Source organism: Temnothorax nylanderi, unplaced genomic scaffold (genome assembly GCF_030848795.1).
Source record: "Temnothorax nylanderi isolate EJ_2023f unplaced genomic scaffold, tnyl_v1.0 TNYL_tig0004_pilon, whole genome shotgun sequence".
Lineage (NCBI taxonomy): Eukaryota > Metazoa > Arthropoda > Insecta > Hymenoptera > Formicidae > Temnothorax > Temnothorax nylanderi.
In genome coordinates this window covers 738,195-759,901 of record NW_027249066.1, presented here as the reverse complement: position 1 = coordinate 759,901, position 21,707 = coordinate 738,195, and the positions used below count along the sequence as shown (strand labels likewise).

Genomic DNA, 21,707 nt, shown 5'->3' with positions numbered 1-21,707 from the left:
GCGCATCTGACTCCTAAAAGCCCGGACCGGCGCGGAACGACATGCACCGGCCGTAGCGGACCGGCGTATGTACCTGGACTGCCACCCCGCCTAATAGAAACTAGAAAGCCGCGTTCTAATTCTGGGCTCTCTGGACGACGGTCTCCGCGCTCTTCGCAGACCACATTGATACCCTCTGTGCTTCGCGTATGTCGACGCGCCGGCGACTACACTGGCTGTGTGACTATAATGGTGGAAGGAGATAGCAGAACGTAACACGAATAGATAACGGTGTCTACATCGCAGGAAAGGAGATGGTCGTGATGTGCACGTGAAGCCGGTAAAGCTCGATTCAGTGCCGCAAAGACTGCGGGGAGACAAGGTTCGTCGGTCGATCCCTCAAAAACGGTCCCCGGACGGTCCCCCAAGGAATCGGTGAAAATTCTTGCTGAGGATTGTTCCTGAGGCCGCGATCGTCTGCACTCTGCAGAGTCGCTTCGGCTTATCGTGACTTTGTTGTCCATCTTGGCGGTAACCATGGGTAAATATTTACTTTAGTTTACGTTTAGTGTCGTTTGGAATAATTGGCGCAATCATCTGTTTTTATTTGTGAAAAGTACTTCGCGACTGATATAAGATTTCTCTTCGGTCGATCTTTGTTTCGAGAGGAATAAGCACCGGTTGAATGAGTCGGAATTGAGAACAGGCCAATATGTACTAAGACTGATAAAGAGTGAAAGAAAATAGGATAAGAAATTATGTAAAACAAAAATGAAAAAACTAATATGAAGCGGATGTAGATGGAAGTGCAACGATAAATATATCTAGACAAACGCTGAAAAGGCTATTTTTTTAAATACAGGAATATTTTGATTTATATTTCATTTATATTTATATTTATATTTCAGATTGATTAAATGATTATTAATAGTATGAATTACCTATATTATATTATCAAGGATAATATGTGAAAAGATGTTAGTGAAAAATTCAAATATGTATAGATGATATAATAAATTATAAAACAAGTAATATGTAATAAATGAGAGAGAGACAAAGAGAGAGAGAGAGAAGTGGATGGAACACAGAATAAGATAAGGAACTTTAGAACTCGTGACGCTCGTGACGTTGCTTGTTATATAAGTTGATAATGATAAATTGCTCCAAGTAAATCAAGGTCAAGAACGGAGAAGAGAGCGAAGAGAGAAATTCCAAGATATTTGTGTATAATATCTTTATCTTAAAGAATACTTTCTCAAATTTTTCGACATATCTCATATGATGCAGTCGGTAAAATTTTTTAGTTAGTAAAATTAATTAACTATATAATGCATTGCATAGAATATGTGCATATAACGTAGAAAATATTTTCATATTTTATGATAATTTATCGTTGTTTTATATCATATTTTGGAATATAGTTTAGAAATTTAAATTATAATAATTTGTAACGTAATACTTAAATGTTATATTGTAAAAATTATTTAAATTGTATCGTAGTTGCCGAGAACTAAGTAAAGTAACAATCGATTCGACCTCGGTATTGTAAATGCTACTCCTGTTTCTTGTCAACCTTTGAAGCAGTCGGTAGTTTGACAAAACGTCCAAAAAAAATATCCCGCGACAGAACATTTCACGACAAAATGTTTAAAAAAATATCCCTGTGACAAAATATCCTGCGACAGGATATTTTTTCGTTTTTGGAACCTACTGCCTCCACGCATACACTTTCCACGCGAAACGAGGTGCCACATGGGTTTACAACTTTCCACGCGTGGAAATGGTCATATATTAGTATAATGTTAGTATGTACGCATTTGTGCTATTGTAAACAGATTCAAACGTCTGTACAGTCGACGAGGAAACTTATTTGATTGTTGTATGGGTGTAATAGAACCGACAATGACATATATATTTATTTGATTGTTTTGTCGTGGGATATTTTTTCGAGTGTACATTATGCCTTGGGACGTTTTGCCGTGGTACGTTTTGTCGTGGTACATTATTTTTTGGACGTTCTGTCGTGGATCCGCAGCAGTCGGGAATAAAAATTTAACTTTACAAACACATGTCGTGCGATACAATATTTTGTATTTTGCCTGCGACGCACCTTGAAAAATACATACGTTAATTTGCAAAACAAAATTATGGATAGCCTGAAGCGAAGATAAGTTGTTTTTATTCACACTTTGTTCCTTATTCGTTCGAGAAGGCCATCATGACGAATCCACGTGCATGTCATTCGTATGAAGACCGCGTTACTCCTACGACAGCACCTGCTGTCATGCGCCTCTTACCGTATCTTTCCGTTATCAAGCGTTTCTCTCGATTTCCAGGAAATTGAGTACTGCAGTAGTTAATACATAGTATGTTAACAAAAATAAAGATATCGTTCCTCTCTTGCCCAGCCAGTGGCTCACATGAAAAATCTGAGTTATTTTTAGAGTTGGTTATCGTTACTCAGCATTTTTTAATCGTCTATCTGCTTTACAGAAGTGACATGCTATTTATAATTTGAAAGCGATTATTGCTTGTTGTGGAAGACATATTGAGTTTTGAAATCTTTTTTTATCGATACGATAAAGATAAAGAAATGTAGGTTTGAGACGCCCTACATATATTTTCACTCGTTAGAAAATTCGACGGCATGTGAACACTTTCCTCGTATTATGAAAATTTGACATGCGTCTTTTTATTTTTAAACTTCAAAATTTATATCATAATTTTGCATCGCGTAAATTGCCCATTGCAATTTATAATATATGCAATATTTTGATATCATTTAAAGCGCAGTGCGACCAAAGAAACAGTGAACCTACGTGATTTGCATGCAGAGTGTTAATTAGCAAGTTATTTAGCACGTAAATTAACCGGTCTCCCCGAGCAGTCACTTACCTATAACTGAAAATGGATGTTACTCTTAACAAAAGAGTTTATGCTGTTAGGTGAAGAGATATTGGAAACTTCACAGAAAGAATATTCTACGAACTCTGCATTATATGCGGCTCGTTGCGCCTCGTTGCACTTATTATAATTGTATCGCGTACGCGTTAACCGATCTCGCACACGTATGCATATCATTACATTACGGGGAATACGTACTTACTGCACAAAAAGAGCGCGAAACATAAATGCATCTCATATATCCCGCGTCTTAAAATATATAAAGACGCGCCCGCATTCTCTTCTTTTTTTAATACAGAGCCCAATTTTTCGTCCTACGATATCGTACGCGCGCGCATCGGAACTCGTATATGTTTTGCAATTAAAATTACTTTCGTCATCTTCCATCTTCTTTTAACGAGTAAGTACACATCGTAATTTAAAGTCATTACGGTAAATGACCATCAGATGACCTCGTTTAATGCATTTATGAAACGTTTCCGGAACTCATAAAACCGATTATGCAGCGCGAACCTAATTTTTGCGGGAAAGAAAGAGTACGACTTTTAAGTGATCGATCACGTTTATCGAACATTTCGCTTGAGAAGTAAATCAAGTGATTCTCTCGGACAATATTACAGAACCGCTTATTTATTATGAAACTGTTAATCCGACCAATTTCGGGAAATTGATGTAATAGGATATAAAAAGAGAATTTACATTATACATAAAATCAGATTCTTTTTTAATCCATTGTATAATTATAACATAGTAATTTATATTTTATTTTTTATATGTTCTCAGACAGAACGCGACTTACATACGTCACAACTGCCGCCGTGGGCGTCGGCACGGCGGTCTTCTTCACCTGGTGGTGGTGGAACAGAAAACAAAAGCCTCAACCACCGTCTAAGTGGCGAAAAGTCGGAGAACTGAGCGATATGGTCGTGTACCCGGTCAAATCACTCGGTCCAGTTCGTATGACAGAGATGGAATGCACGACATTAGGATTGAAGTCCGGTTGGGTGAGAGATCGGACATTGCTCGTCATGAATCTCGAGGGACGGTTTCTCACCGGCAGGCAGCTACCCAAAATGGTCAATGTAAGAAGCTGCGGAATTAATTTTCTCTAATTTTGTAAGAAAGAGAGAATATAGAGTAATTATTTCCAATTATTTTATGTATAACCAATTATTTTAAATTTTTATATTATCTAATATTCTCATTGTACTCATTCAACTCATTGTACGTTGAATTATTGTATATTGTGTTATAAAGTCACGATATGTTATATAAATCACGATACTTTGCAATAGACGAAAGATAAATTAATAAAAGAGTTATTGAGAATTTAGATATATGTTCTACCGAACGTAGATCGAAGCAACTGATCGATGCGCGCTGTAAACACGATCACTCAGCCGTGTTTTCCTTTCATATTGTTACATATTTTACTTGCTCAATTAAAAATCAGGCTAATAGTTGCTAATTCCTAACTGGGGAATCTCTCATCCATAGTCTTCCTGCAATGTTAAAGGTATCACCTAGTATTTCCGGTTCTGTGCTTACGCTTCGCGCTCCAAGCATGATGTTGGTGTCGGTGGATCTTGCGCAACTCCGCGGCAAAGGTTTCCGAGTCGCTGTGTGGGGTCAAGCGGTACCGGCGCGTGATTGTGGCGAGGAAGTTGCCCGATGGCTGTCACGCTACCTTCTTCAGGAGGATACCGGTCTTAGGCTAGTCTATTATCCATTAGAGCGACCGGTGAGACAAGTGAGACAGATAGATCGTAAAGCCTTTCCTTTAGCACAGCCAGTAGACATGGTAAGTATTCTTTTGTAACAATAAAGATGTACGATTATATTCAATATGATTACTTTCTTTATTTGTACGCGTTTCACTATTTATTATTTTTGAATGTCTTAACAATCTTCCTGCTATTGCAATCGTTCCTCACAGACGTTTCTAACGGAATGATCTTTAACTTCGCGCTATGCACTCCGCTTTAACGAAGTTAACTAACTTGGTTTTCTTGCGTCGTGCATCTGTCACTGACATTACTATTGCAATGACAAACATCTCGATATAATAAATCTATCACGTTGATTGGTGCAAGGAAAGAATATCGTTATATAACGTCATTTATATAACATATATAATAGTATGATAAGGAAGAGAGTCATAATACATAAAAATATGATTATAATTATATATGATTATAAATATATTAATATGATTATAAATATATTAATATATACAATTATAAATATATATTAATCTTGATTTAATTATAGAGAACTATTTCATTACGATTATTAATTTATTTACAATTATTTCATATTTAGTTAGTCTTAGTTTGTATTTAGTTAGCCAAATAAAAACTGAAAAAAATGTCTCAATAGGGAGCCTATACAGATGAAACAAGCTACAGTCTGATTAACGCAGCTTCAGTAGCAGACCTTAATAGCCAAATGGACGAACCAGTTACGCCGCAGCAATTTCGCATGAATTTCGTGGTCAAGGGTGCCATTGCTTACGAAGAAGATAAATGGGATTGGGTAAAGATTGGGAACGTGATTATGAGAAACGTTAGACCCTGTACAAGATGTATCTTAACTACGATAGATCCAGAAACCGGCACGAAACATGTTAATACGGAGCCTTTGAAGACTTTGAAAAGGTACATATGTATATTAAAAAAATATATATAGTTGTAAAATAATATGTCAGATATCGTTAAACATTGCAACATAAATATAACGGTAAAAATGTATAGCACACACAAAATATCTTGCACAAAATGTCTTGTAAAAAAAATTTAGTTAGTGTCTCGTGCTGCTAATGATGAGAAATCTGTTTTGCACAGTTACAGACAGATAAACGATCCGCAGATTCGACCCGCAGTTGGCGACAGTCCAGTTATGGGAATTCATCTTGGACTGCGAGGACCAAACGGAATGGTTCGCTTGGGTGATCCAATTTACGTAGGCATCCCGGAAGAGGAAGCACCGTCTGTAACTTCACCATCATAGCTATACCGTTGGGACTTTTGCGAGATTTCGGAACATGAACTCGACGCAAATTTGACGATCGAGGAACAAAAAACGGAAAGCAGAGTCCAGAATTAATGATGAATTGATAAAGATGCCGTAAGATTGTAAAACTATACAATTGTTAGTGATATTGAACTGTTGTCTTACGAAATGGTAAGTGTCTGCACTGTGGATCTAATTCTATACGCGACATAAATGTTCAATTTTTGTATCACATGAATATTGTATTATATGAAATTATATGAAACAGCGCGCGTTTAGAGTTTCGAAAATATATTTTGCCATATTATATCAAGAGAAAGATCAGTATTTTTGATTTATATCTTTCATTTATATTTTATATTTATACTTCGATTGATTAAATGAATGTTTTTTTTTTCTTATTAATAGTAGATTACCTATATTATTTATCATGATAATATGTGTAAAAGATGTTAGTGAAAAATTCAAATATGTATAAATTTATATAATAAATTATAAACAAGTAATATGTAAGAAATTAGAAGAGAGACAAGAGAGAGAGAGAGAGAGAGTAGAGAGAGCTAAGTGGGATGGTGTCGTCGACAGAATAATATAAGAACTTTAGAAGAACTCGTGTACGCTCGTGACTTTTGCGCGTGGTTACTATAGTGATATGATACAAGCGGGGTATGCTCCAAGTATATAATCAGGTCACCTGTAAGCTCCTTGAAACAACAAAGAGCGAAGAGGAGAGGGTGTGCGCAAGATATTGTGTATAATATCTTTATCATAAAGAATACTTTCTCAAATTTTTCGACATATCTCATATGATGCAGTCGGTAAAATTTTTTAGTTAGTAAAATTAATTAACTATATAATGCATTGCATAGAATATGTGCATATAACGTAGAAAATATTTTCATATTTTATGATAATTTATCGTTGTTTTATATCATATTTTGGAATATAGTTTAGAAATTTAAATTATAATAATTTGTAACGTAATACTTAAATGTTATATTGTAAAAATTATTTAAATTGTATCGTAGTTGCCGAGAACTAAAGTAACAATCGATTCGACCTCGGTATTGTAAATGCTACTCCTGTTTCTTGTCAACCTTTGAAGCAGTCGGTAGTTTGACAAAACGTCCAAAAAAAATATCCCGCGACAGAACATTCCACGACAAAATGTTTTAAAAAATATCCCCGTGACAAAATATCCTGCGACAGGATATTTTTTCGTTTTTGGAACCTACTGCCTCCACGCATACACTTTCCACGCGAAACGAGGTGCCACATGGGTTTACAACTTTCCACGCGTGGAAATGGTCATATATTAGTATGTTAGTATGTACGCATTTGTGCTATTGTAAACAGATTCAAACGTCTGTACAGTCGACGAGGAAACTTATTTGATTGTTTTATGGGTGTAATAGAACCGACAATGACATATATATTTATTTGATTGTTTTGTCGTGGGATATTTTTTCGAGTGTACATTATGTCTTGGGACGTTTTGCCGTGGTACGTTTTGTCGTGGTACATTATTTTTTGGACGTTCTGTCGTGGATCCGCAGCAGTCGGGAATAAAAATTTAACTTCACAAACACATGTCGTGCGATAAAATATTTTGCCTGCGACGCACCTTGAAAAATACATACGTTAATTTGCAAAACAAAATTATGGATAGCCTGAAGCGAAGATAAGTTGTTTTTATTCACACTTTGTTCCTTATTCGTTCGAGAAGGCCGTCATGACGAATCCACGTGCATGTCATTCGTATGAAGACCGCGTTACTCGGACGACAGCACCTGCTGTCATGCGCCTCTTACCGTATCTTTCCGTTATCAAGCGTTTCTCTCGATTTCCAGGAAATTGAGTACTGCAGTAGTTAATACATAGTATGTTAACAAAAAAAAAGATATCGTTCCTCTCTTACCCAGCCAGTGGCTCACATGAAAAATCTGAGTTATTTTTAGAGTTGGTTATCGTTACTCAGCATTTTTTAATCGTCTATCTGCTTTACAGAAGTGACATGCTATTTATAATTTGAAAGCGATTATTGCTTGTTGTGGAAGACATATTGAGTTTTGAAACTTTTTTTATCGATACGATAAAGATAAAGAAATGTAGGTTTGAGACGCCGGCGCCGTACATATATTTTCACTCGTTAGAAAATTCGACGGCATGTGAACACTTTCCTCGTATTATGAAAATTTGACATGCGTCCTTTTATTTTTAAACTTCAAAATTTATATCATAATTTTGCATCGCGTAAATTGCCCATTGCAATTTATAATATATGCAATATTTTGATATCGTTTAAAGCGCAGTGCGACCAAAGAAACAGTGAACCTACGTGATTTGCATGCAGAGTGTTAATTAGCAAGTTATTTAGCACGTAAATTAACGGGTCTCCCCGAGCAGTCACTTACCTATAACTGAAAATGGATGTTACTCTTAACAAAAGAGTTTATGCTGTTAGGTGAAGAGATATTGGAAACTTCACAGAAAGAATATTCTACGAACTCTGCATTATATGCGGCTCGTTGCGCCTCGTTGTACTTAATTGTATCGCGTACGCGTTAACCGATCTCGCACACGTATGCATATCATTACATTACGGGGAATACGTACTTACTGCACAAAAAGAGCGCGAAACAATAAATGCATCTCATATATCCCGCGTCTTAAAATATATAAAGACGCGCCCGCATTCTCTTCTTTTTTTAATACAGAGCCCAATTTTTCGTCCTACGATATCGTACGCGCGCGCATCGGAACTCGTATATGTTTTGCAATTAAAATTACTTTCGTCATCTTCCATCTTCTTTTAACGAGTAAGTACACATCGTAATTTAAAGTCATTACGGTAAATGACCATCAGATGACCTCGTTTAATGCCCATTTTATGAAACGTTTCCGGAACTCATAAAACCGATTATGCAGCGCGAACCTAATTTTTGCGGGAAAGAAAGAGTACGACTTTTTAAGTGATCGATCACGTTTATCGAACATTTCGCTTGAGAAGTAAATCAAGTGATGTTTCGGACAATATTACAGAACCGCTTATTTATTACGAAACTGTTAATCCGACCAATTACAAATTGATGTAATAGGATATAAAAAGAGAATTTACATTATACATAAAATCAGATTCTTTTTTAATCCATTGTATAATTATAATATAGTAATTTGTATTTTATTTTTTATATGTTCTCAGACAGAACGCGACTTACATACGTCACAACTGCCGCCGTGGGCGTCGGCACGGCGGTCTTCTTCACCTGGTGGTGGTGGAACAGAAAACAAAAGCCTCAACCACCGTCTAAGTGGCGAGAAGTCGGAGAACTTAGCGATATGGTCGTGTACCCGGTCAAATCACTCGGTCCAGTTCGTATGACAGAGATGGAATGCACGACATTAGGATTGAAGTCCGGTTGGTTGAGAGATCGGACATTGCTCGTCATGAATCTCGAGGGACGGTGTCTCACCGGCAAGCAGCTACCCAAAATGGTCAATGTAAGAAGCTGCGGAATTAATTTTCTCTAATTCTATAAGAAAGAGAGAATATAGAGTAATTATTTCCAATTATTTTATATATAACCAATTATTTTAAATTTTTATATTATCTAATATTCTCATTGTACTCATTCAACTCATTGTATATTGTGTTATAAAGTCACGATGTGTTATATAAATCACGATACTTTGCAATAGACGAAAGATAAATTAATAAAAGAGTTATTGAGAATTTAGATATATGTTCTACCGAACGTAGATCGAAGCATGCAACTGATCGATACGCGCTGTAAATACGATCACTCAGCCGTGTTTTCCTTTCATATTGTTACATATTTTACTTGTTCAATTAAAAATCAAGCTAATAGTTGCTAATTCCTAACTAGGGAATCTCTCATCCATAGTCTTCCTGCAATGTTAAAGGTATCACCTAGTATTTCCGGTTCTGTGCTTACGCTTCGCGCTCCAGGCATGATGTTGGTGTCGGTGGATCTTGCGCAACTCCGGGGCAAAGGTTTCCGAGTCGCTGTGTGGGGTCAAGCGGTACCGGCGCGTGATTGTGGCGAGGAAGTTGCCCGATGGCTGTCACGCTACCTTCTCCAGGAGGATACCGGTCTTAGGCTAGTCTATTATCCATTAGAGCGACCGGTGAGACAAGTGAGACAGATAGATCGTAAAGCCTTTCCTTTAGCACAGCCAGTAGACATGGTAAGTATTCTTTTGTAACAATAAAGATGTACGATTATATTCAATATGATTACTTTTTTTATTTGTACGCGTTTCACTATTTATTATTTTTGAATGTCTTAACAATCTTCCTGCTATTGCAATCGTTCCGCACAGACGTTTCTAACGGAATGATCTTTAACTTCGCGCTATGCACTTCGCTTTAACGAAGTTAACTAACTTGGTTTTCTTGCGTCGTGCATCTGTCACTGACATTACTATTGCAATGACAAACATCTCGATATAATAAATCTATCACGTTGATTGGTGCAAGGAAAGAATATCGTTATATAACGTCATTTATATAACATAAGGAAGAGAGTCATAATACATAAAAATATGATTATAATTATATATGATTATAAATATATTAATATGATTATAAATATAAATATATTAATATATACAATTATAAATATATATTAATCTTGATTTAATTATAGAGAACTATTTCATTACGATTATTAATTTATTTACAATTATTTCATTTAGTTAGCCTTAGTTTGTATTTAGTTAGCCAAATAAAAACTGAAAAAAAATGTCTCAATAGGGAGCCTATACAGATGAAACAAGCTACAGTCTGATCAACGCAGCTTCAGTAACAGACCTTAATAGCCAAATGGACGAACCAGTTACGCCGCAGCAATTTCGCATGAATTTCGTGGTCAAGGGTGCCATTGCTTACGAAGAAGATAAATGGGATTGGGTAAAGATTGGGAACGTGATTATGAGAAACGTTAGACCCTGTACAAGATGTATCTCCACTACGATAGATCCAGAAACCGGCACGAAACATGTTAATACGGAGCCTTTGAAGACTTTGAAAAGGTACATATGTATATTTAAAAAATATATATAGTTGTAAAATAATATGTAAGATATCGTTAAACATTGCAACATAAATATAACGGTAAAAATGTATAGCACACACAAAATATTTTGCACAAAATGTCTTGTAAAAAAATTTAGTTAGTGTCTCGTGCTGCTAATGATGAGAAATCTGTTTTGCACAGTTACAGACAGATAAACGATCCGCAGATTCGACCCGCAGTTGGCGACAGTCCAGTTATGGGAATTCATCTTGGACTGCGAGGACCAAACGGAATGGTTCGCTTGGGTGATCCAATTTACGTAGGCATCCCGGAAGAGGAAGCACCGTCTGTAACTTCACCATCATAGCTATACCGTTGGGACTTTTGCGAGATTTCGGAACATGAACTCGACGCAAATTTGACGATCGAGGAACAAAAAACGGAAAGCAGAGTCCAGAATTAATGATGAATTGATAAAGATGCCGTAAGATTGTAAAACTATACAATTGTTAGTGATATTGAACTGTTGTCTTACGAAATGGTAAGTGTCTGCACTGTGGATCTAATTCTATACGCGACATAAATGTTCAATTTTTGTATCACATGAATATTGTATTATATGAAATTATATGAAACAGCGCGCGTTTAGAGTTTTGAAAATATATTTTGCCATATTATCAAGAGAAAGATCAGTATTTGTTTCTTGAGTATTGTTTATTTAAAATTCTCGATTTTTATAATAGAAACAAAGTTAAATTTATTGTAAAACACTCATAAAAATGGCAAAATTTTCTTCAAATAATTTCTATAGAGAAACAATGGTTCTCGGGTTAATAGTGGTTAATATTTTAATACGATGCATTATCAAGTGGTTATATTATATACGGCTTTAAAATGAATTATAAACACGATACGATAATTCGTGTATATTGCACGATACTTCAATTGTAAAATTATAGGAATCGAATAAGATAATAGTAACGAATAACTATTATTTACTACGTTTTATGTATAATATTATCATATTATAACATTTTGTTGCGCGGGTCCGCAAATTCTATTAGAGCCTAGTAAACTTTGTCAATTTTATTAATATTTGTATCAATATTTTTCTAATTATATTTTTGTACCATGAAAAAATTTCTAATAAATCATTGATGCGTTTTCAAATAATACTCGTATATATGTATATGCGTATATATATATTTCAATATTCGTTTATATTTCACATTGTAACATGTTAAAAACTTCTATCTGGTATATGTAAAGTTAAAAAAACACACGATGACTCGTTTCTTATTATAATAATATTTATTAGCACTACAAAAAACAACAGGGACGCTTTACATAGAGAAATAATACGCTCGATACAAGGACGAGAAACGCCGAGTTCCACATGCTGACGACATTACATTTGTTAAATTGTATCATCTCAGCCAAGTTTTAATGGCTTTTGCTCAACTTCTTTTCGATTTTCCGCTGCTTTACACAATAGAGCACTTTCTAAATAGAAAAAAAACACAATATAGACATAATTATATATTTAAAATATAATTATAGTTATTATACAGGGTATCTCTAAAGTCTGACCCAGCCCCTTGGATCTCAGAAACAGCTTTAGATATGGAAAAATGTTTTAGATAAAAGTTGTAGGATATTAAGGGGGACAAATGATAAAAATATGAAATTGACTTTGAGCGATTTTTTCAAGGCCAGGTCAATGTAATCCATGTTTTCTTAAATGGAATCTCCATTTGTTATTACATATTCTTGCAGCCCTTGTCAAGACGTTTTCAAAACACTATAATAAAGCTCTCTTTCATTAAGGACTTCCTGAGATATTTTAAATTTTGTCATGATACTTTTAATATAAAATATGAAATATCTCGTAAAATATTCGTAAATACATTTTTCGATGCGTGCAGTATAACAGCAACCTCTCATAGTAGTCTGGCGCCTTTAATTGTGTGCTATTATTATACTTTGTATTTATATAGACTTTTCAATATACCAATTATTTTCTGCTTAAAAAAAAACATTAACTCTATTTCTATTATCTTTCTTAACCATACAGTTAAAAAAGATAATAGAAATAGAGTTTATGCTTTTTTTAAAGCAGAAAATATATGGTATATTGAAAAGTCTATATAAATACAAATTTAAAGTATAATAAATACAAAGTCAAATAATAGCACATAATTAAAGTAAGGCGCCAGACCATTATAGGACAGCTTGCCGTTATACTGTATTATTACTGTAATTTCATGCACTTTTACGTCACTACGCATGATCATGTGCGTCTACATCATGTCGGTATGACAGACATTCTAACCACGCAACTATCAATTTTGGTACTTAATTGAGAGCGACAATTTTAACTTATAGATTTATGTTTTACGCACAAAATACACAAAATAGTGAAATTTCAGCCAAATTGGTGAGGTAGCCCCTCCTCTTCATAATTATCTTTTTTAAACCTTATTTAACTGCAATAATTAAATTATTTATATTCAACCAATTAATAATTTTTAAAATATAAGTAATTTACCTGAGACTATTTATTTATTATTGAAAAAATTAATAATTATTTTCACTAAATAAATAATAAGAGAAAACAAGACCGCTATGATACGCAATCGAATAAGATACAAGCCGTTTTTGTTCTAAGGTTAGATCTTAGGCAGCTCAATATTAATTTTTCCGTATATATGTATTATTAATAATACATATATATTCCAACTTTTTACTGCGCGCCGATCTTATTCGATTGTGTATCATAGCGGTCTTGTTTTCTCTTATTATTTATTTCACGTCGCCTGAGAAAGACGTTTCAAACTATTATTAACCGGTTATTGCGATAAATATTACCACATGCCTCAGTGGTCGAATTGGTACGACACCCTTCACGGAATGAGGGATGTTCCAGGTTCGAATCCTGGCTGAGGTAATATTTTTCGCAATAAATTCTTTACAGTTTTTAAATAATTAAATCGCGTCGATTTAATTGTGGGGAGGGAAGGGTTTTCAATGTTCCAACGATAACTGTGTTTCAAGTCCGGCTGTGATCGGCGCGCAGTAAAAAGTTGGAATATATATGTATTATTAATAATACATATATACGAAAAAATTAATATTGAGCTGCCTAAGATCTAAGCTTAGACCGAAAACGGCTTGTATCTTATTCGAAATTAATTCATTTTCACCTAAATACTAACTTTCACGAACTAGAAATTTTTCTCTGACAAATCACCAATTCTTTAACTAATCTACATATAATTCACTTTTACTTAAATATTATTAATTTTTATGTAAATAGTAATTTTTTGTGACTAATTACTAATTTGCTAATTCAATAAAAATTTAATTTGTTGTTATTGCTAATTTCGTAAATAATAAAAAAAAAATTTTTTTTGCAGATCCCTGCTTAACACTACAAAATGCGTGATATCAGTACAAAATTACCTTTTTCAAAAAAGGTAAAAAAAGGCGCCAAGTACACGCAATGTATTTTGTAAATTCAAAAATCCAACTTAAGTGGTAGCTTTATTTCTCCTTCACAAAATTATGTTAAGTACCTAACTCAACTCAAGTGACATGTATTTCAAAAAAAGATGTGAAATCTTTAAATTAAATTGCGCCAATTGCAAAGAGAATATGTACATTGCTTTGAAAAATAATTGTTGTGCAACTACTTTTAAAAAATAAAACCCAATTGGTATCTTTGTGTTCCTATTCAAGGGTCTTCCTATTCCAACCCGGACCGGACCGGAGCGACACCGGCCGTAGCGGACCGGCGCGGGCGCGGCGCATGTGCCTGGACTGCCACCCGGCCACCCACGGACCCACGCCTATAGAAAGCCGCGTTCTAATTCTGGACTCTCTGGACGACGGTCTCCGCCAGTCTCCGCGCTCTTCGCAGACCACATTGATACCCTCTGCTTCGCATATGTCGACGCGCCGGCGACTACACTGGCTGTGTGACTATAATGGTGGAAGGAGATAGCAGAACGTAACACGAATAGATAACGGTGTCTACAGCGCAGGAAAGGAGATGGTCGTGATGTGCACGTGAAGCCGGTGAAGCTCGATTCAGTGCCGCAAAGACTGCGAGGAGACGAGGTTCGTCGGTCGATCCCTCGGGAACGGTCCCCGGACGGTCCCCCAAGGAATCGGTGAAAATTCTTGCTGAGGATTGTTCCTGAGGCCGCGATCGTCTGCACTCTGCAGAGTCGCTTCGGCTTATCGTGACTTTGTTGTCCATCTTGGCGGTAACCATGGGTAAATATTTACTTTAGATTACGTTTAGTGTCGTTTGGAATAATTGCCGCAATCATCTGTTTTTATTTGTGAAAAGTACTTCGCGACTGATATAAGATTTCTCTTCGGTCGATCTTTGTTTCGAGAGGAATAAGCACCCGGTTGAATGAGTCGGAATTGAGAACAGGCCAATGTACTAAGACTGATAAAGAGCGAAAGAAAATATGATAAGAAATTATGTAAAACAAAAATGAAAACTAATATGAAGCGGATGCAGATGGAAGTGCAACGATAAAAATCCAGACAAACGCTGAAAAGGCCATTTTTTTAATACAGGAATATTTTGATTTATATTTCATTTATATTTATATTTCTATTTATATTTCAGATTGATTAAATGATTATTAATAGTATGAATTATATTATATTATCAAGGATAATATGTGAAAAGATGTTAGTGAAAAATTCAAATATGTATAGATGATATAATAAATTATAAAACAAGTAATATGTAATAAATGAGAGAGAGACAAAGAGAGAGAGAGAAGTGGATGGAACACAGAATAAGATAAGGAACTTTAGAACTCGTGACGCTCGTGATGTTGCTTGTTATATAAGTTGATAATGATAAATTTTTCCAAGTAAATCAAGGTCAAGAATGGAGAAGAGAGCGAAGAGAGAAATTCCAAGATATTTGTGTATAATATCTTTATCTTAAAGAATACTCTCTCAAATTTTTCGACATATCTCATGATGCAGTCGGTAAAATTTTTTAGTTAGTAAAATTAATTAACTATATAATGCATTGCATATAGAATATGTGCATATAACGTAGAAAATATTTTCATATTTTATGATATTTTATTGTTTTATATCATATTTTGGAATATAGTTTAGAAATTTAAATTATAATAATTTGTAACGTAAGATAAGAAATATGTTTTTATTTACACACGTTACCGATGAGATATATACTCACAATTAGTAAAATCAGTATAAATATACAGCTAACATTCCAGAAAGGCGTAAGAGTGGAAAAGTATTATAACTCGGGAAATGACTACATGGAATCCGACGTTTCGCACGGCACATTTACTATGAAAGACAGACATATTCCGTTCCTACCAGTCTTATTCCTCTTACGATCGATAGCTGTACTTTGCCATTAAATATATTATTGAAACGTGCAATTTACTGTTAGCAATTATAGTAAAAACTATAATATATTTTGTTTGACTGTCAATTATCGATTATTATTTATCAATTGTTGTAATAGAAACATTATTATCAATTAATTATTATGATTACGTAATTTCGATATGCTCTTATCTCATTCAAATAAATAATTATCAACAATTCGTAAATTTAATTTAATTTAATCTTTTTAAGTCGAGACGAAGTTATCAAGTTAGTTATGCTTGAACGTTAAAGGGACAGCTACGTTTCTTGCGGTATTGATTCCGAGAAGGGTTCGCGATCCCCCCCTACATAGAAGCCCACAATAGGGGAATCCCCCTTTTTATAAAAGAGAAAGTGTTCCCGAATAGAGAGATCGAATAATACACGTTTGTCGTTCTATTTATAGTCAAAAATTTATGAGCGAAAGTTGATATCAAATTATATTGTAAATTAACAAATGTTTAAAATTAATAAATGTTATATTGTAAAAATTATTTAAATTCTATTGTAGTTGCCGAGAACTAAAGAAACAATCGTTTCGACCTCGGTATTATGAATGCTACTCCTGTTTCTTGTCAACCTTTGCAGCAGTCGGGAATAAAAATTTAACTTTACAAACACATTTCGTGCGATAAAATATTTTGCCTGCGACGCACCTTGAAAAATACATACGTTAATTTGCAAAACAAAATTATGGATAGCCTGAAACGAAGATAAGTTGTTTTTATTCATACTTTGTTGCTTCTTATTCGTTCGAGAAGGCCATCGTGACGAATCCACATGCATGTCATTCGTATGAAGACCGCGTTACTCGGACGACAGCACCTGCTGTCATGCACCTCTTACCGTATCTTTCCGTTATCAAGCGTTTCTCTCGATTTCCAGGAAATTGAGTACTGCAGTAGTTCATACATAGTATGTTAACAAAAATAAAGATATCGTTCCTCTCTTGCCCAGCCAGTTGCTCACATGAACAATCTGAATTATTTTTAGAGTCGGTTATCGTTACTCAGCATTTTTTAATCGTCTATCTGCTTTACAGAAGTGACATGCTATTTTTATAATTTGAAAGCGATTATTGCTTGTTTTGGAAGACATTGAATTTTGAAATCTTTTTTTATCGATACAATAAAGATAAAGAAATGTAGGTTTGAGACGCCGTACATATATTTTCACTCGTTAGAAAATTCGACGGCATGTGAACACTTTCCTTGTGTTATGAAAATTTGACATGCGTCCTTTTATTTTTAAACTTCAAAATTTATGTTTTAATTTTGCATCGCGTAAATTGCCCATTGCAATTTATAATATATGCAATATTTTGATATCGTTTAAAGCGCAGTGCGACCAAAGAAACAGTGAACCTACGTGATTTGCATGCAGAGTGTTAATTAGCAAGTTATTTAGCACGTAAATTAACGGGTCTCCCCGAGCAGTCACTTACCTATAACTGAAAATGGATGTTACACTTAACAAAAGAGTTTATGTGCTGTTAGGTGAAGAGATATTGGAAACTTCACAGAAAGAATATTCTACGAACTCTGCATTATATGCGGCTCGTTGCGCCTCGTTGCACTTAATTGTATCGCGTACGCGTTAACCGATCTCGCACGTATGCATATCATTACATTACGGGGAATACGTACTTACTGCACAAAAAGAGCGCGAAACAATAAATGTATATCGCATCTCATATATCTCGCGTCTTAAAATATATAAAGGCGCGCCCACATTCTCTTCTTTTTTTAATACAGAGCCCAATTTTTCGTCCTACGATATCGCACGCGCACGCATCGGAACTCGTATATGTTTTGCAATTAAAATTACTTTCGTCATCTTCCACCTTCTTTTAACGAGTAAGTACACATCGCAATTTAATCGTCATTACGGTAAATGACCAGATGACCTCGTTTAATGCCCATTTTATGAAACGTTTCCGGAACTCATAAAACCGGTTATGCAGCGTGGACCTAATTTTTGTTACGGGAAAAGAAAGAGTACGACTTTTTAAGTGATCGATCACGTTCATCGAACATTTCGCTTGAGAAGTAAATCAAGTGATCTCTCGGACAATATTACAGAACCGCTTATTTATTACGAAACTGTTAATCCGACCAATTACAAATTGTTGCAATAGGATATAAAAAGAGAATTTACATTATACATAAAATCAGGCTCTTTTTTAATTCTTTGTATAATTATAACATGGTAATTTGTATTTTATTTTTTATATGTTCTCAGACAGAACGCGGCTTACATACGTCACAACTGCCGCCGTGGGCGTCGGCACGGCGGTTTTCTTCATCTGGTGGTGGTGGAACAGAAAACAAAAGCCTCAACCACCGTCGAAGTGGCGAAAAGTCGGAGAACTGAGCGATATGGTCGTGTACCCGGTCAAATCACTCGGCCCAGTTCGTATGACAGAGATGGAATGCACGACGTTGGGATTGAAGTCCGGTTGGTTGAGAGATCGGACATTGCTCGTCATCGATCTCGAGGGCCGGTTTCTCACCGGCAGGCAGCTACCCAAAATGGTCAATGTAAGAAGCTGCGGAATTAATTTTCTCTAATTCTATAAGAAAGAGAGAATATAGAGTAATTATTTCCAATTATTTTATATATAACCAATTATTTTAAATTTTTATATTATCTAATATTCTCATTGTACTCATTCAACTCAGTGTACGTTGAATTATTGTATATTGGGTTATAAAGTCGCGATATGTTATATAAATCACCATACTTTGGAATAGACGAAAGATAAATTAAAGAGTTATTGAGAATTTAGACATATGTTCTACCGAACGTAGATCGAAGCAACTGATCGATACGCGCTGTAAACACGATCACTCAGCCGTGTTTTCCTTTCATTGTTACATATTTTACTTGTTCAATTAAAAATCAAGCTAATAGTTGCAAATTCCTAACTAGGGAATCTCTCATCCATAGTCTTCCTGCAATGTTGAAGGTATCACCTAGTATTTCCGGTTCTGTGCTTACGCTTCGCGCTCCAGGCATGATGTTGGTGTCGGTGGATCTTGCGCAACTCCGCGGCAAAGGTTTCCGAGTCGCTGTGTGGGGTCAAGCGGTACCGGCGCGTGATTGTGGTGAGGAAGTTGCCCGATGGCTGTCACGCTACCTTCTCCAGGAGGATACCGGTCTTAGGCTAGTCTATTATCCATTAGAGCGACCGGTGAGACAAGTGAGACAGAGAAATCATAACGTCTTTCCTTTAGAACAGCCAGTAGACATGGTAAGTATTCTTTTGTAACAATAAAGATGTACGATTATATTCAATATGATTACTTCCTTTATTTGTACGCGTTTCACTATTTATATTTTTGAATGTCTTAGCAATCTTCTAGCTATTGCAATTGTTCCTCACAGACGTTTCTAACGGAATGATCGCTCTTTAACTTCGCGCTATGCACTCCGCTTTAACGAAGTTGACTAAATTGGTTTTCTTGCGTCGTGCATCTGTCACTGACATTACTATTGCAATGACAAACATCTCGATATAATAAATCTATCACGTTGATTGGTGCAAGGAAAGAAAATCGTTATGTAACGTCGTTTATATATAACATAAGAAGGAGAGTCATAATACATAAAAATATGATTATGATTATATATGATTATAAATATATTAATATATATAATTATAAATATATATTAATCTTGAGATTTAATTATAGAGAACTATTTTATTACGATTATTAATTTATTTACAATTATTTCATTTAGTTAGCCTTAGTTTTTATTTAGTTAGCCAAATAAAAACTGAAAAAAATGTCTCAATAGGGAGCCTATCCAGATGAAACAAGCTACAGTCTGATCAACGCAGCTTCAGTAGCAGACCTTAATAGCCGACTGGACGAACCAGTCACGCCGCAGCAATTTCGCATGAATTTCGTGGTCAAGGGTGCCACTGCTTACGAAGAAGATAAATGGGATTGGGTAAAGATTGGGAACGTGATTATGAGAAACGTTAGACCCTGTACAAGATGTATCTTCACTACGATAGATCCAGAAACTGGCACGAAACATGCCAATACGGAGCCTTTGAAGACTTTGAAAAGGTACATATGTATATTAAAATAAAATATATATATAGTTGTAAAATAATATGTAAGATATCGTTAAACATTGCGACATAAATATAACGATAAAAATGTATAGCACACACAAAATATCTTGCACAAAATGTCTTGTAAAAAAAATTTAGTTAGTGTCTCGTGCTGCTAATGATGAGAAATTTGGTTTGCACAGTTACAGACAGATAAACGATCCGCAGATTCGACCCTCAGTTGGCGACAGTCCAGTTATGGGAATTCATCTTGGACTGCGAGGACCAAATGGAATGGTCCGGTTGGGTGATTCAATTTACGTAGGTATCCCGGAAGAGGAAGCACCGTCTGTAACTTCACCATCATAGCTATACCGTTGGGACTCTTGCGAGATTTCGGAACATGAACTCGACGCAGATTTGACGATCGAGGAACAAAAAACGGAAAGCAGAGTCCAGAATCAATGATGAAATTTGATAGAGATGCCGTAAGATCGTAAAACTATACAATTGTTAGTGATATTGAACTGTTGTCTTACGAAATGGTAAGTGTCTGCACTGTGGATCTAATTCTATACGCGACATAAACGTTCAATTTTTGTATCACATGAATATTGTATTATATGAAATCACATGAATATTGTATTATATGAAATTATATGAAACAGCGCGCGTTTAGAGTTTCGAAAATATATTTTGCCATATTATCAAGAGAAAGATCAGTATTTGTTTCTTGAGTATTGTTTATTTAAAATTCTCGATTTTTATAATAGAAACAAAGTAAAATTTATTGTAAAACACTCATACAAATGGCAAAATTTTCTTCAAATGATTTCTATAGAGAAACAATGGTTCTCGGGTTAATAGTGGTTAATATTTTAATACGATGCATTATCAAGTGGTTATATTATATACGGCTTTAAAATGAATTATAAACACGATACGATAATTCGTGTATATTGCACGATACTTCACTTGTAAAATTAGGAATCGAATAAGATAATAGTAACGAATAACTATTATCTACTACGTTTTGTGTATAATATTATCATATTATAACATTTTGTTGCGCGGATCCGCAAATTCTATTAGAGCCTAGTAAACTTTGTCAATTTTATTAATATTTGTATCTATATTTTTCTAATTATATTTTTGTACCATAAAAAAATTTCTAATAAATCATTGATGCGTTTTCAAATAATACTTATATATAATGTATATGCGTATATATATTTCAATATTCGTATATATTTCACATTGTAACATGTTAA

At 34.9% G+C, this 21,707-nt stretch overlaps 3 protein-coding genes across 5 annotated transcripts; all 3 read left to right on the top strand.

The window, feature by feature from the left end:
• Positions 1–160: 160 nt before the first annotated feature.
• On the top strand, positions 161–6,214 carry LOC139773333 (mitochondrial amidoxime-reducing component 1-like). 2 transcript variants are annotated; one of them, XM_071707738.1, is made up of 5 exons: positions 161–520; positions 3,667–3,965; positions 4,400–4,684; positions 5,263–5,540; positions 5,727–6,214. In XM_071707738.1, exons 1-5 carry the CDS (start codon positions 517–519, stop codon positions 5,890–5,892), a joined length of 1,032 nt encoding a protein of 343 aa, XP_071563839.1. In that variant the 5' UTR covers positions 161–516; the 3' UTR covers positions 5,893–6,214. The 2 variants fall into 2 exon arrangements, with proteins under 2 accessions (XP_071563839.1, XP_071563833.1); XM_071707732.1 differs by lacking the exon at positions 161–520 and having other exon boundaries at positions 3,657–3,965.
• A 2,873-nt stretch (positions 6,215–9,087) lies between these two features.
• On the top strand, positions 9,088–12,107 carry LOC139773348 (mitochondrial amidoxime-reducing component 1-like). The gene is made up of 4 exons (XM_071707751.1): positions 9,088–9,396; positions 9,820–10,104; positions 10,673–10,950; positions 11,136–12,107. Exons 1-4 carry the CDS (start codon positions 9,088–9,090, stop codon positions 11,299–11,301), a joined length of 1,038 nt encoding a protein of 345 aa, XP_071563852.1. The 3' UTR covers positions 11,302–12,107.
• Positions 12,108–12,252: 145 nt separating this feature from the next.
• On the top strand, positions 12,253–21,639 carry LOC139773355 (mitochondrial amidoxime-reducing component 1-like). 2 transcript variants are annotated; one of them, XM_071707773.1, is made up of 6 exons: positions 12,253–14,410; positions 14,673–15,212; positions 18,612–18,910; positions 19,339–19,623; positions 20,172–20,449; positions 20,640–21,639. In XM_071707773.1, exons 2-6 carry the CDS (start codon positions 15,209–15,211, stop codon positions 20,803–20,805), a joined length of 1,032 nt encoding a protein of 343 aa, XP_071563874.1. In that variant the 5' UTR covers positions 12,253–14,410; positions 14,673–15,208; the 3' UTR covers positions 20,806–21,639. The 2 variants fall into 2 exon arrangements, with proteins under 2 accessions (XP_071563874.1, XP_071563865.1); XM_071707764.1 differs by lacking the exons at positions 12,253–14,410; positions 14,673–15,212 and having other exon boundaries at positions 18,602–18,910.
• The last annotated feature ends 68 nt before the right edge of the window (positions 21,640–21,707 follow it).

Excerpts from the sequence above, each read along its gene's own strand:
- LOC139773333 (XM_071707732.1), top strand. The coding sequence starts at position 3,657 with ATGTTCTCAGACAGAACGCGACTTACATACGTCACAACTGCCGCCGTG. Across the intron at positions 3,966-4,399 it reads AGCTACCCAAAATGGTCAAT|GTATCACCTAGTATTTCCGG; the intron begins GTAAGAAGCTGC and ends GCAATGTTAAAG. Across the intron at positions 4,685-5,262 it reads TAGCACAGCCAGTAGACATG|GGAGCCTATACAGATGAAAC; the intron begins GTAAGTATTCTT and ends ATGTCTCAATAG.
- LOC139773355 (XM_071707764.1), top strand. The coding sequence starts at position 18,602 with ATGTTCTCAGACAGAACGCGGCTTACATACGTCACAACTGCCGCCGTG. Across the intron at positions 19,624-20,171 it reads TAGAACAGCCAGTAGACATG|GGAGCCTATCCAGATGAAAC; the intron begins GTAAGTATTCTT and ends ATGTCTCAATAG. Across the intron at positions 20,450-20,639 it reads CCTTTGAAGACTTTGAAAAG|TTACAGACAGATAAACGATC; the intron begins GTACATATGTAT and ends TGGTTTGCACAG.
- LOC139773348 (XM_071707751.1), top strand. The coding sequence starts at position 9,088 with ATGTTCTCAGACAGAACGCGACTTACATACGTCACAACTGCCGCCGTG. Across the intron at positions 10,105-10,672 it reads TAGCACAGCCAGTAGACATG|GGAGCCTATACAGATGAAAC; the intron begins GTAAGTATTCTT and ends ATGTCTCAATAG. Across the intron at positions 10,951-11,135 it reads CCTTTGAAGACTTTGAAAAG|TTACAGACAGATAAACGATC; the intron begins GTACATATGTAT and ends TGTTTTGCACAG.